The sequence below is a fragment of the Syzygium oleosum genome, unplaced genomic scaffold (genome assembly GCF_021117445.2).
Source record: "Syzygium oleosum isolate NSW1041296 unplaced genomic scaffold, Sole_v2.1 Sole_v2.20, whole genome shotgun sequence".
In the NCBI taxonomy this organism is placed as follows: Eukaryota; Viridiplantae; Streptophyta; class Magnoliopsida; order Myrtales; family Myrtaceae; genus Syzygium; species Syzygium oleosum.
In genome coordinates, this window is record NW_026607504.1 from 6,390,538 (window position 1) to 6,402,954 (window position 12,417).

The 12,417-nt window shown below is 39.9% G+C and overlaps 1 protein-coding gene across 1 annotated transcript; it reads right to left on the reverse strand.

The window, feature by feature from the left end:
• Positions 1-1,786: 1,786 nt before the first annotated feature.
• Positions 1,787-12,012, reverse strand: LOC115670510 (polyribonucleotide nucleotidyltransferase 2, mitochondrial). Its single transcript, XM_030591812.2, has 17 exons — positions 11,538-12,012; positions 10,534-10,689; positions 10,274-10,444; positions 9,639-9,764; positions 9,400-9,561; positions 9,132-9,251; positions 8,834-8,971; positions 8,568-8,730; positions 7,153-7,278; positions 6,892-7,022; positions 6,392-6,611; positions 6,224-6,307; positions 4,995-5,074; positions 3,830-3,973; positions 3,009-3,344; positions 2,711-2,917; positions 1,787-2,336 (listed from the first exon to the last, which is right to left on the reverse strand). The coding sequence occupies exons 1-17, from the start codon at positions 11,898-11,900 to the stop codon at positions 2,232-2,234; spliced, it is 2,832 nt and encodes a 943-aa protein (XP_030447672.1). The 5' UTR covers positions 11,901-12,012; the 3' UTR covers positions 1,787-2,231.
• Positions 12,013-12,417: the final 405 nt, after the last annotated feature.

A 12,417-nucleotide genomic window follows, 5' to 3' on the forward strand; every position in this document is an offset into this window, starting at 1 on the left:
CCCGGTCGCGCAGCGGCGGCGGGGCCGGGGCCCACCGGGCGTTTTCCAAACTAACCCGCGTCGGGCAGCCACTGTGCCACCAAACCTTTCCATCCCTCCCGCTTTTGCTTGCTTCCTAAAAGGCTTGTTTTCTATTCACAAGAAGGAAAAGATCATTGCTTTCGATACTCTCGTGTTATGTATAATCCGCCATATCGAAAATGAAGTAATTGTTTATCGATTAGAGATAATAGGTGTCTCGAAAAGTAGTCGTTGACGGGACTTATTCTTTCAAAAAAATGCATGCTAAACAGTTCGTTAAGTAACCATTTAAATTTGACAAAAAAAAAGTAACCATTTAAAGAAATTTTACATTTATCAAATGCGATATTTTTTCCTTTTGTTAAGTGTAATTTGTGGCTTTTACGGAGTATGCTTGTTAACATAACCCATTTTGTGAATATACTATGTTTACTGGCTCATGTGTGTTTTCTCCGTGCTAGTCCTAGCTCGCGAGCGCACGTAATTGCAAATTGTCACGCCATTGTCATCTAACGAAGAGTAAAAGGTAATTCGTGACTACAACTTTATAAAAACAGTTAGGTTTGACTGAAAGTAATAACTATCATCTGAGTAAGGGATGAATGAAAAGCTAGTTTACGTGGTCGAATCAAATCAAAAGTTCAATTCATGAGCTAGATCAGGAAAAATCAAAGTAATTTGGTTTAAAATTATTTAAGACGACGTAGAATTGATAATTTGATTTTTATGTCGACTCAATTGATTACTTACTAATTATACACCAGACAAAACATCGATTCAATTTTAATATGTTACCGAACTAATCGAATCGATTTGGTTTATTTTCGTCTTTTCCATATCGGAAATGGGCGATCATTTCCAAATTAAACGAATCTCATCACACGTTCGGCATTTGTTAACATTTTTCACTTCGAATTTGTTTACTAACTCTGCATCTCTCACTTTCCAAAGATGGAAAAACATTGCCAATCTTTTACCAATCACAAGGTCTCAATCTCAATCTATTGAGAAGCTTTTTGCTCTCCTAATCAACCCAAGTCTCCCCTCAAACTTTTCCACGAGCCAATCTCCAATTCTAGTCACAATTTAGTTCTCGATATGCGCAGGTCGGACCATTGGGTGCCCACTACAGAGCGACAAAGGACGATAATTTCTTATTCCTTGGGACAGATATCGTGAAGTCATGATCGAATCAAATACGAAAAGAGTGAGAAAGCAAAAGAGAAAGTCAAAAAAGTTATTTTGTGTCGTGTTCTTCTCTTGATATGCAGCTTTCGCAACCACCATAGACGCGTGTTTTAAATTCTCCATTTGACTAACTGACCCGCCATGCGAAACAGCACGCAAAAGCCACGACAACTTTCGGTGAGCTTATGCACCAAGTCAACTCTAAAAGCCACCTCAAAACAAGCCAATGCTATGTGAACTTAAATCGGATGTTAAGACTAGTTCATCAGTCCCGCCGACACACACCGAGAAGAGAATCCATATGAACATAGGTGAGGGCAAAAGGTGTCATACCTTATGGAGTCGCATCTGCATGCCCGACCTAATCGAAACCCGCAGGGAAAACAATATCGGACTATGAACTTGTGGTATGACGGGGAGAAATTGCATGTTCACATAAAGACGAAGCATTAGACTATCAGAACATCCTGAGAAATCCTGACAAGGAACATGTAGGCAAAACAAAGGGAGGACACACTAGGGAGGAAAAAAGATGAGCATTCAAAACTACGTTGGCATATGAATACCGAGAAAACCCTGTGAAAACGCATTTTATTTCCGGGGGAAAAAACGCTCTACTTTTACAGGCTTGAAGTATCCGTCTTGGAAATCAAAACTATGAATATACAGAAGTTAAGGGATAAATACATTGTCGTCACAATTGCTACCTAACAAAATTTTTCATGGTTAAGCAAAGTTCACTGTCCGATTCTGGGACCCTCGTTTTAGGGTTAGCACCTGAGATTTGGCACCCACTAACACCAAGAGGAAACTTGCAGCACCATATCAATCATTTCTGGAGGCTTAATGAAGATTCGTTAGTGGGTTAGCACTAGCTATAAAGAGGGAGCTTTGTAACACAGTATTTCGCCCAGATGCAGCTTGTCAGAAATGCACCGGAGCTGCTGAAGAGAGATTGCCACCACAATTGGTTGACGGCACTTTTAACGCGTCCTTTGAGCTGGCAGGTGGATATACAACTCCTAATCATCGTTCAACAGAGACATAACGGGAACTCCCTTGCTGGAGAAGCTCGTACACACCACTCTCAGCGGATCACCAACTTCATAGTCTGCCTTACCTTCTCCCTGTTATGGAATGAAATTTTGCAGTTAAAGTAAACACAATAAATTCCAGAAGTGAAGACATCTTGCACTAATCATCTCAGGCCTAGACTAGAGGAGAAAAGAAATCGATTTTCTGATTTATATAATGAGGATATGTAATGCATTTGAAACACTTATAACACATCACTTAAATAATATCAGTCCACCCTAGAGTCCCATTATGAAATTGAAAACCGCAGAAAAGGCAAATCGCATCCTAGTTATGGGAGAGCTTGTTGAGGAAGTGCACTAAAATAACACTGTCCCATCTAACATCAAAATGCTAAAGGAGCAACTGTAAACACAGCAATCAGCAATTAGAGATGATGGGCAAAGTAGTCCATGTTCATACATACCTCAAACCGGTACATTCCCCGAACACCATTACCCAAATCAAGGACCAACCCTCGTCCAAGAACTTTATGGACCTTGGCAGTTACCCTCATCCCAAGCTTCAAATTCTTGGCAGTGGGAGCCTTTTTCTCAGTTTCTTCATCACCTTCTCCACTAAAAGTGGACTTTAACTGGCTTCTCTTTTCGGTAGAACTTGCCGACTTCTTACTCTGCACAATTACAAAGAGAGTGCAATTAGATGATGGAGTATCAAATAAAGTATCTAGATGTTATCTCTTCTCAAATTCCCATTGTGCTTACCAACTTAGAATTTTTCAAAGTTTCAAGCAGACCATCAGATTTCTCCGCTTCCTCACACTCAGCAGCACTTCGAATTAAGATAGATGGTGCACGGGATGCATAGCTCTCTGTGCTTTGGGACGAACACTCTTCCTTGGAATTTTGTTCTGGACTACTAGGCCCATCTTTGACAGACGGCCAAATAGGAACAGCTTGCTTAACTGCATTATTTGGCTCTGACGCTTGTTGGGGTGAAGTTGCTTTGAGGGATAATTTAATATTGCCACGTACGTCCTGCCCTATGCACATCACTGTCAGCTGCTGGCCCACCGAAATAACATCCGAAACACGAGATACCTGATCAATTGGGAATTTAAGTTTCATGTCAGCGTTATCCACCTTATACGAAAAAGGTAATATTCTAGAAGCAAGTTGATACACCACTAACCAATGACTCTTTGATTGAGCCACTGCCACAATTTCACATTCACATGGGTAGACACGTCCCAATGAAAATATCCACAATCCAACATTTTTTCGATACAGATATAGATAAATGGAAAATGTAATTGCGGATCCAGCAACTTCATTAAACACTTTCAAGGTAACGAGATAGAGTACCTTGAAATTGTCCATACATTTGACCGATGCAACAATTAAGGACAATTCTAATGCTAACATTCAACAATAAGCAAATAATTCTCCAATGTGCCAACTTTTATATCAGGCAAAAAACTGCCATGCATCATTGATATCAAGAAAATTCAAAAGGTCAAGAAACCATTAGATTTCAAATAAATAGAAACAGGCGGGTAATTGATACACTCCTCCACCTTACATACCGGTTCATGTGATAACTCGGAGATGTGCAGCAGGCCTTGCTGGCCACCATTTAACTCCACAAAAGCACCATATTCCTTAATTGAAGTTACAATGCCTTTGTAAGCACCTCCAACCTCCATCTCACGGCCAACAGTAAATTCAATCTGAGGACAAGAGAAGAGAGCAACTGTGATTTCTTTATCCAAAAATATCACAATAAGTAAATTTCCCAGGAACAGACTTCCAAAAACAATATGTAGAGCACTGTTGGATCCAAAAAATATAAACTAACAGACACACAAAGACCATTTCATGTAACAAACAATGCAGTCTCTTACATGAAGCAATTCACCATGCTATAAACAAGTGAAATCCCCACTCCCACTCGGTTTCTAATGTTGAAAACTTTAGAACAACATCTCTAATATGAACTAATCAAAATAATGATCTGGCTTCCAGCTGAAAATGCAACCTAGAAGGAACATTTTGATGTTTCAGTCATAACACTAAAGGTGCCCCGTAAGTCTTAGCACAGGACCAAAAAAAAAATCTTAGCACAGAAGGTGAAATAAACCCAAAGAGATTGAGCTTTTAAGCTAAAAATATTCAAGCACACATCAGTTCCAGAATATAACTACATCAAGCTAATGCAGGAACCTACACATGAGACCACTGGATATGGTCAGTGGGCATGAGCATGGTGGTGTTTGCATGCTTGCGCGCATGCTTTTCTCTGTGAGTGGGAATGTGAGCACAGTACACATGATTGTATGCATGTGTGTGCGCATGCGTGCAACTGGCTGTAGGAAGAACTGAAGAAGGATAAGTTAAGAAGGAAACTAGTCACAGGCAGACACACACCAGGCACATTCTACCAGAGAATATCTGCTCTCAATATACTGATTGTTTAAGCACTTTTAAGTTATCAATCAGGTACTTTACTGGTTATACAACATGCTGAGTGGATATGCACTCAAACAAATTGGTTCAGTTGGTCTGCCCCCATAATAAACCAAGGAAATACTCGGATAGAGGACATAGAACAGCATGTAAATTTGATAACCCAACCATTGCTTTATCATTTAATGTCACAGCACAACACAAGGACATTAAAAACCAGATAAACCTGGCTCTTCTATATTTAAGTAATAGCGCACATCATATAATAAGCCAAACAAGACATACCTTTTCTTGCACTTTCTCCATTACAGTTGGGTTCTTGGCAACTATGGTCAGTGTTCCATCACTCACAGATAATCGTGCACCTGAATTTTTTAATAGTGCCAGTTACAATGAGCAACATAAGATATAGGTCAAAACCAAAAAATTCACAAAAGCAGCAAGGTAGGAAGTGTCTTCTCAGCAGGATATGTATGAAGATTGCAAATCACATGAGAAAAGCCACATGGAGTTATTACAAATATATCATGATATCAGGTAATTTCTTTTGCTCGTGAAATTGCTCATTTTCACTTTTTTAACTATCAGCATGGAAATAATAGCTCAGTGATACTATAATATGCTAAGACCTTTAACAGTATCCGATTTGGAACATTTTCCATTTTATGTACAGTAAAATCAATGTTTCCATCGTTCTTAATCAGATGAATATAAATACTACCTTAAGCTACACTTTTTAAATATAGTAAGAACATGGTAAAGAATAATTCCTGATTTAGCATGGACACGACCCTTCTCACTAATAATCTATTATAGAATGCACATGGTGCTAAACACAACTAAAGAAATGCATCTTGTTGGACAAGATTATCTACAGAAGCCCAATCCTATGGTACCATGTCATAGAATAGTAAGGAGTGACATTCTTCACCCAGCTTTCGCTCCTCATATTGGAGACCTCCATGCACTTGGTATCCTTGTAATAGCTATTAGTCTTGTCAGGAAATCAAATGGCATTTAAAATCTTAGGAGGAAAGGCTTTCATTGCTCCAATAAGGAACTTCTCTAATGCAGCTTTGGCATTGCTTCTAACGTTTGTTGAGGTCCAAAAGCAGAAGTTGGTGAAAATAAGTCACTATGGAAACTAAATGTGATGAGCTAAGATGGCTATGCTCCTACGGAAGTTATCAATCTGTCACAATGCTGGTTGATGTATGGTTACCTTTCCGATGGATGATTCTACAGACATTTCATAAAACCCACGACTTAAACAAGAAACTAACAACTAAAGCAAAAGTCAGACCAATCAGGCTCTTGGTTGATGTGACTTTTGGCTGTGCCCCTTAGGCATGTCTTAAGGTACATTTTTTATTGTCATATGATGAACTTATTTTACTTATCAAATATACAGCCATCAGATGATAAAGTTACATTGACCAGGTATCATCAGAATATCCTATGCACACAAACTAATTGCCTGTCTCTTATAGACAAAACTTAATGCTTGAACAAACCTGTTTCCTCCTCAATCCTTCTCTTTAAAACACCAAGAGGGCCAATCAAACGGCGGAGAGCATCATTGCTGAACTTCAGAGTTGCTGGATTAAAATAACGAAATTTCAGCCAAAGCATGACACTTCATACTAAAGAAACATGGGGCTAGGAACAGTCAAGAAGTAGACCTAATTGAGGAGTATTTCTATCATCTTGGGTTCGTGGTAAACTGATTTCTCTCTCCATGTGGTCCAAAATTTGCAGACGACCTTTACGAGCAGGTTCTAAAGATTCACAAATGATGTCCAGAGGTATTCCAGCTGGTTTTATGTCCAGTTGAATAGCTGTAACTCCCTTTCTAGTGCCAGCAATTTTGAAGTCCATATCTCCAAGATGATCTTCCAGACCCTAGAAAAGGACATGCTCATCAAATACCATGAGGAAGATATAAATGATCAAGTTAAGTTGCAGGATCATTCCTCAGAAAAAGCAGGAAAAAAGGATTTCAAAAGCATCTGCACCATAACTGCAAAAGATAACTAAGATATACGTGAAAGTGCACAAATTTTGCAGACAAGGATAAACCTACAGGTGGACGTGGTTTTAAAAGATTCTCTATCAAGTATCAACTAAAAGTGCATTGCTTTACATAATCAGCACAAATGAAACAAACAAAAGTAAAACTTACAAGTATATCAGTAAGTATCCGGTAATCAGTTATTTCACCCGTCACTGGATCAACTTCACTGACAAGACCCACTGAAACACCTGCTACATGTTCTCGTAATGGAATGCCAGCGTCCATGAGTGCCATACTGCCTACACAAGAGAAGCCATTAAACTCGGAAAATAATGTAAAGACATGTTCAGATAAGAATGCACATTTTTCAAACAAGCCATGTTTAGAACAAAAATTTTCTGAAGTAGTACAAAATTAATGCTCAGATACCTCCACAGACAGTTGCCATTGACGTTGAACCATCAGAGGCCATCACTTCTGAATTAACACGCACAGTATAGGGGAAGAAATCTTCAGGAGGTAAGACTGCAAGGAGGGCTTTCTCAGCTAGAGTTCCTGCAAATAATTCACCAAGATGGTATTTCTAAGCTCCCAAACAAAAACATTTACTTTTACAATTAAAAAAAGTACCATACAATGTGAGAAACATACTACTGAGGGTGAAAGCTTTACAAAATGATAGAGAACCAATTTTTTTGTTATGCTAGCTCAAAAGGGAATTAACATTAGAAGCATTAAAATGTCAAGATTGTTAATCGACACTCTAATCTTTCACGTAGTTCCAAGCTACAACTTGACCTTTTTATCGCCAATACCAATTCGAATTGTCTCGGATGACGGTAGTCCTTCAAAAGTAAGGGAATGAGGAAAGTTTCCAGATCCATAAAACTCTCATATAGAGAACGTGTTCCTAGTTCAATTTTCATTTAACAGTATGGCTCCACAAAAAGCAATAGGCATCGAGCTGATACAAACTGGAACATGGACCATAGATGTAGTCAAGTTCAGGGTCACATAAGAGAGGGCGTGAAGAATCTGGAGATGCTCTTTTGTCCAACCAAGCAATTACTTTCACAGTACACACACAGCATCAGTTGCAAGTATACATGTAGAAATCATAAAGTTTTTTCATGAATATATCCAAATATATGGTCCTTCATATACATCACAAAGTTTCTGATGACTACATGACGCAGCTGCTATTCATGCATGGGCTTTATATAAGCCATCTCATGTTAGGTAACACCACATATAAGTCACCCCCAAACATGGAAAAGTTTCAACCCTCAACGTGGATGGAGATTGTTATTAACAAGCACCAAAATTGTCTACCCAGGATTTGAACTTTCGTATTTCATCCTTAAAAAGAAAATGGATACCCGAGATAATATTCTTTCGTAAGATCAAATACTCACCTTAGAGCAATGTCCATGATAATCAACGTATTTTAGTATAGAAAATAAAAAATTGTCAAAAATATTAAAGATGTTTAAGCACAATTAATTACCATCTCTTTTTCCCAAGGCCATTTTAAAATAGGTGACTTATAGGGAATTATTAAACAGGAAGTCATCTTAAATCTTATCTTAAAATGCTAAAATCTTCCAAAAAGGGGTCAGAAAATTAAACATTGTGAAAAATATTAAAGATGTTTAAGCACAATAATTACCATCTCTTTTTCCCAATGCCATTATAAAATAGGTGCCTTACAGGGAATTATTGAACAGGAAGTCATCTTCAATCTCATCTTAAAATGCTAAAATCTTTCAAAAAGGGGTTGATCAATACATCGAGAAACGTACTCTTTTATATAATTTGATAGGCAGGCAAGTAAAAGAAATTACCGTGCCCAACTTCACGTCTATTTAGCCCAACTCTTTTGCCAACCTCATTGATTGAAAATGGCGGAAAGGTATAATGAAGCATAAAACGCTTGCTTGGGGGACCAACGATTGAATCCAACTTTTGAGCATCCCCTGGGGCACCAATTGTCACAGTACAAAGCACCTGCAAATATCAAATGGGAACTCATGTAAAGATTTAAATGTAATACAGGCCATTATATTGCCACTTCTCCTTTTGCTCCTTCTTCTTAATTATGTCCAATGACCTGCGTATCTCCGCGAGAAAACAGCGATGATCCCTGCAATGTACGTAGATAGCCAGCTTCACAGAACAAAGGTCTGACTTCGTCAAAGCGTCTGCCATCAACTCTAAGTCCTTCTGCAATTATCCTCTTGCGGACAACCTGACATGTTTTACGAAATGAGGTCCTTTTTCACTGGTAAAAGACAACAGTGCAATGATAGTCTATATAAAGTCTATCACCCATGACAGACCATTTATCACAATGAACCCTCAGTATCCTAAATTAGCAAGTTTATAGTACATAAGAAATTAGAGCTTACCTTCTTCCTTGCCGTATCTACTGCTCTAGACAACACCAATAAGCTTTCTTCATCGCCTTCTTCTTCAAGTGCTCTTTTTACATCTCGGGTTATGTTGTCCAAGGCTTCCCCACGTTCAAACTGATATGCAAAATGTCAAAGACCCAAAAAGTGTGAGACATTAAATGAGACTGATAATTTCTGGATAACTACAAATAAACAGAAATAGTAAACAATAAAGAAAATTTCGAGGATTCAACAGATCCCTCCCATTCATTATGTTGAACACCTTGCCATATGAAGGATCGGTAAAAACAGCTTCAATAGGAGCTTCTGCCAGGTTGCGAACTTTTTCGAGAGTTGTATCCGAGATCATAGAAAGCTTGTATTCCTTCTTAGTTTTACCAGCTTTTGCAGCCAATCTCATTTGAGGTTCAAGGTACTTCACAGCCTTACACAACAACAAATACATATTAGTTACACATTAATCAAAAAGAAATAAGAAAGAATTGCAGGTGTGTGAGTCACCTCCGGATGCGCTAGTCTCAAGCCAGCTTCTAAATCTTTCTCTGATATCTCACGAGCTTGCACGTCTATCATCAAAGTTTTGTCCTTCGTGCATGCATATACTAAGTTCAGGTCACTTAAATTGAGCTGCAAGATAGACATTTATAGTCCGTTAGCACGTCATCTAAGTTTCAAGTTCTTTTCTATTATTCGAAATATGAATGTCATCCTCCAAAACAAACAAAATATGCTGCATTAATAGAAGTAAGGAATATCACCAGTTTCGAGACAATCAGTACAACACCACAGGTATCGAGTTAAATAGCTAATGAGTTGACATCCATTATAAAAAAAAATTAATGAGTTGACATGAGCTGAAACAGCACGTTGCCAGAAAACCACAATCACCCTTTCTACTTTCTGCTGCATACCCACAATCCTTGGATTTCCAAAATTATATTTCCAAGAAATATGGATAGATGACAGCTATGATTGTTGAGATACTAGTTTGAAGTCGATAATCAAAATTCTCTAGATGATAGAAGTACAATGTGAGGGGAAAAATCCAAAGGGAGAGGGAAGTGTGCAACCCTGAAACGTCTAGAACAGGCAATTAGTTGATCATCAAGAGAATTTGCAATTGATGCAAGAAGCACCTCATCCGTGGTGGGATTAATGATGAACTCCCCACAAATCCTCCCTATGCGTATCACTCCGATAGGACCTCCCCAGGGAATATCTGATAACATAAGAGCAGCAGATGTTGCATTAGCTGCCATTACATCTGGATCTTGTTTCCCATCAGAAGAAAGAACGCTTGCCATTACCTATGCATTACGAAACATAATAAAGAGACAATGAGGACACAATTCCATGTAGACCTGAAGAACATTTGAGGATTAAAGAACAGATTTACCTGGACTTCGTGAAAAAACCCAGCAGGAAATAATGGCCTTATTGGTCTATCGATAAGTCGACCAACTAAAAGTTCACGCTCTTTAGGAGCACCCTCCCGTCGCGTATATGTTTTTGGGATCAGACCTTGGGCATAATGCTTCTCTTGATAATCAACCTTTAAGAGAAAATGACGAACATCATCACATGAACAGATGGAGCAAAAAATGCCACTTCCCTCTCAGTTATTGGAAAAAAAAAATCTGAATTATGCATAAGTACAGAAGAACTGCTAACAAGCTCCAACACTGGCAGGACAGGATGATTATGAACCACCAAGACCATAGAATCTCCTTTTCGTTTCTGGAGGCTACAAAAAGCCAGGTCATGGACTGATGCATTTTCTTTTTGCCAGTATTTAATTTGAGTTTACCACTAATAAGAGAAAGTACAATGGAAATCGTTTGTTTGACCAGCCAGTTAATGTTATGTAGTGCCTACCCCTCTGCGGCAAGTGACAAGCAAGACAAAAGAAGACCATCAGATGAGCATGACTTCTACAGAAGCCATTTCATCACCGCACAACTATGACACTGAATCATGACACATATTCACACAAGGGCGTGCGAATTGCCGAAAAAATATTATGCCCATAACAATTATTCAATCACAAACGAATCAAACCAAGCTCAACAAGGCATGCTGAGCTGTCGGTATCAACTTGAACATACAATGACAGGCCAAAATGCCCAAAACAAGCCATGTCCGTAGTAACATCTTCAAGACTACTTCTAGACGTAATATCTGAAAAGCACCTCATTCTCCCCCAAGCCCCAACTATCAAAGAATACGTCTTCACGGGCGTACATAATCGGAGAAATAGATAAAACACGCCAACGAGGGAAAACGATAAACAGTTAATTCGGAGAAAAAATAAATTGATCAAGCTAAGGAAAAAAACAATGCAAGCACGGCGCTTCACGTTGAGCTACAATCCATCCAAACAGGAAGCACCACGGAACTCACCGTGAGAGGCAAAAAGCTCGCAACGGCATCGCCCTTGGAGGACGCGACGGTGGACAGGACCTTGGTGTCTTCCATGCCCAGCACGACGGCCCCATTCGCGAACCGGGCGATCTTCCCGGTCTCGAGCGTGATCAGGCGCGAGCCGATCTCGAACTCCTCCCTGAAGCTCTCCAGGACCTTGGCACCAGCGGCGGGCGGCGGCGGCGGCGGCGGCTCGAGTTCGGGGTCGGACAGCGAAGAAGAGGAAGGGGAAGAGAAGGAGGCCAGGCCGAGGCGGCCACCGCAGATCGTGCGGAGGCGCAGGGACCGCCAGGCGAGGAGGTGAGGCTTCCTGGCTCTCGTCGCCATGGAAGCCATGGCCATTTCGGCGAGCGGGGGAGTGGGAGAAGGCGGTGGCGCGCGGTGGCCGTGGCGGTGGTGGCGGTGGCGGTGGCGGTGAGCGGTGGTTTAGGGTTTAAGGATTTTAGCGCCAGTTCCGGCCGGTCAGTGAGGAGTGAGGAGGGACGGGGGGGTAATGGAAATGAAGCCAGGGTTTAAGGGGAAACAATCTGGTGCGGATGTGCGCACTGCACGATCGTTCGTGTTCGCACGTGGTGCGAATTCATCTCCGATCTTACCGTTGCAAAACGTAATTTCTTTGAACGTATGGGAAAATGATATCGTGTCGAAAATTGTCGACCTTTTATCTCGCTAATCATGATATCATGTTGATATTTGTTATCATTTTCTTCCGACGGATGCTAAAAGTAAAAACATTAATCATAGGTGAATACATGTTCAATCCTATTACCTTACATCTTGAAAAGTAATACGTCTTTTATGGATCGATAGCCATGATAGAGATGGCAATTTTACCCTCCTCCCTCCCTCCCCCGCAAAT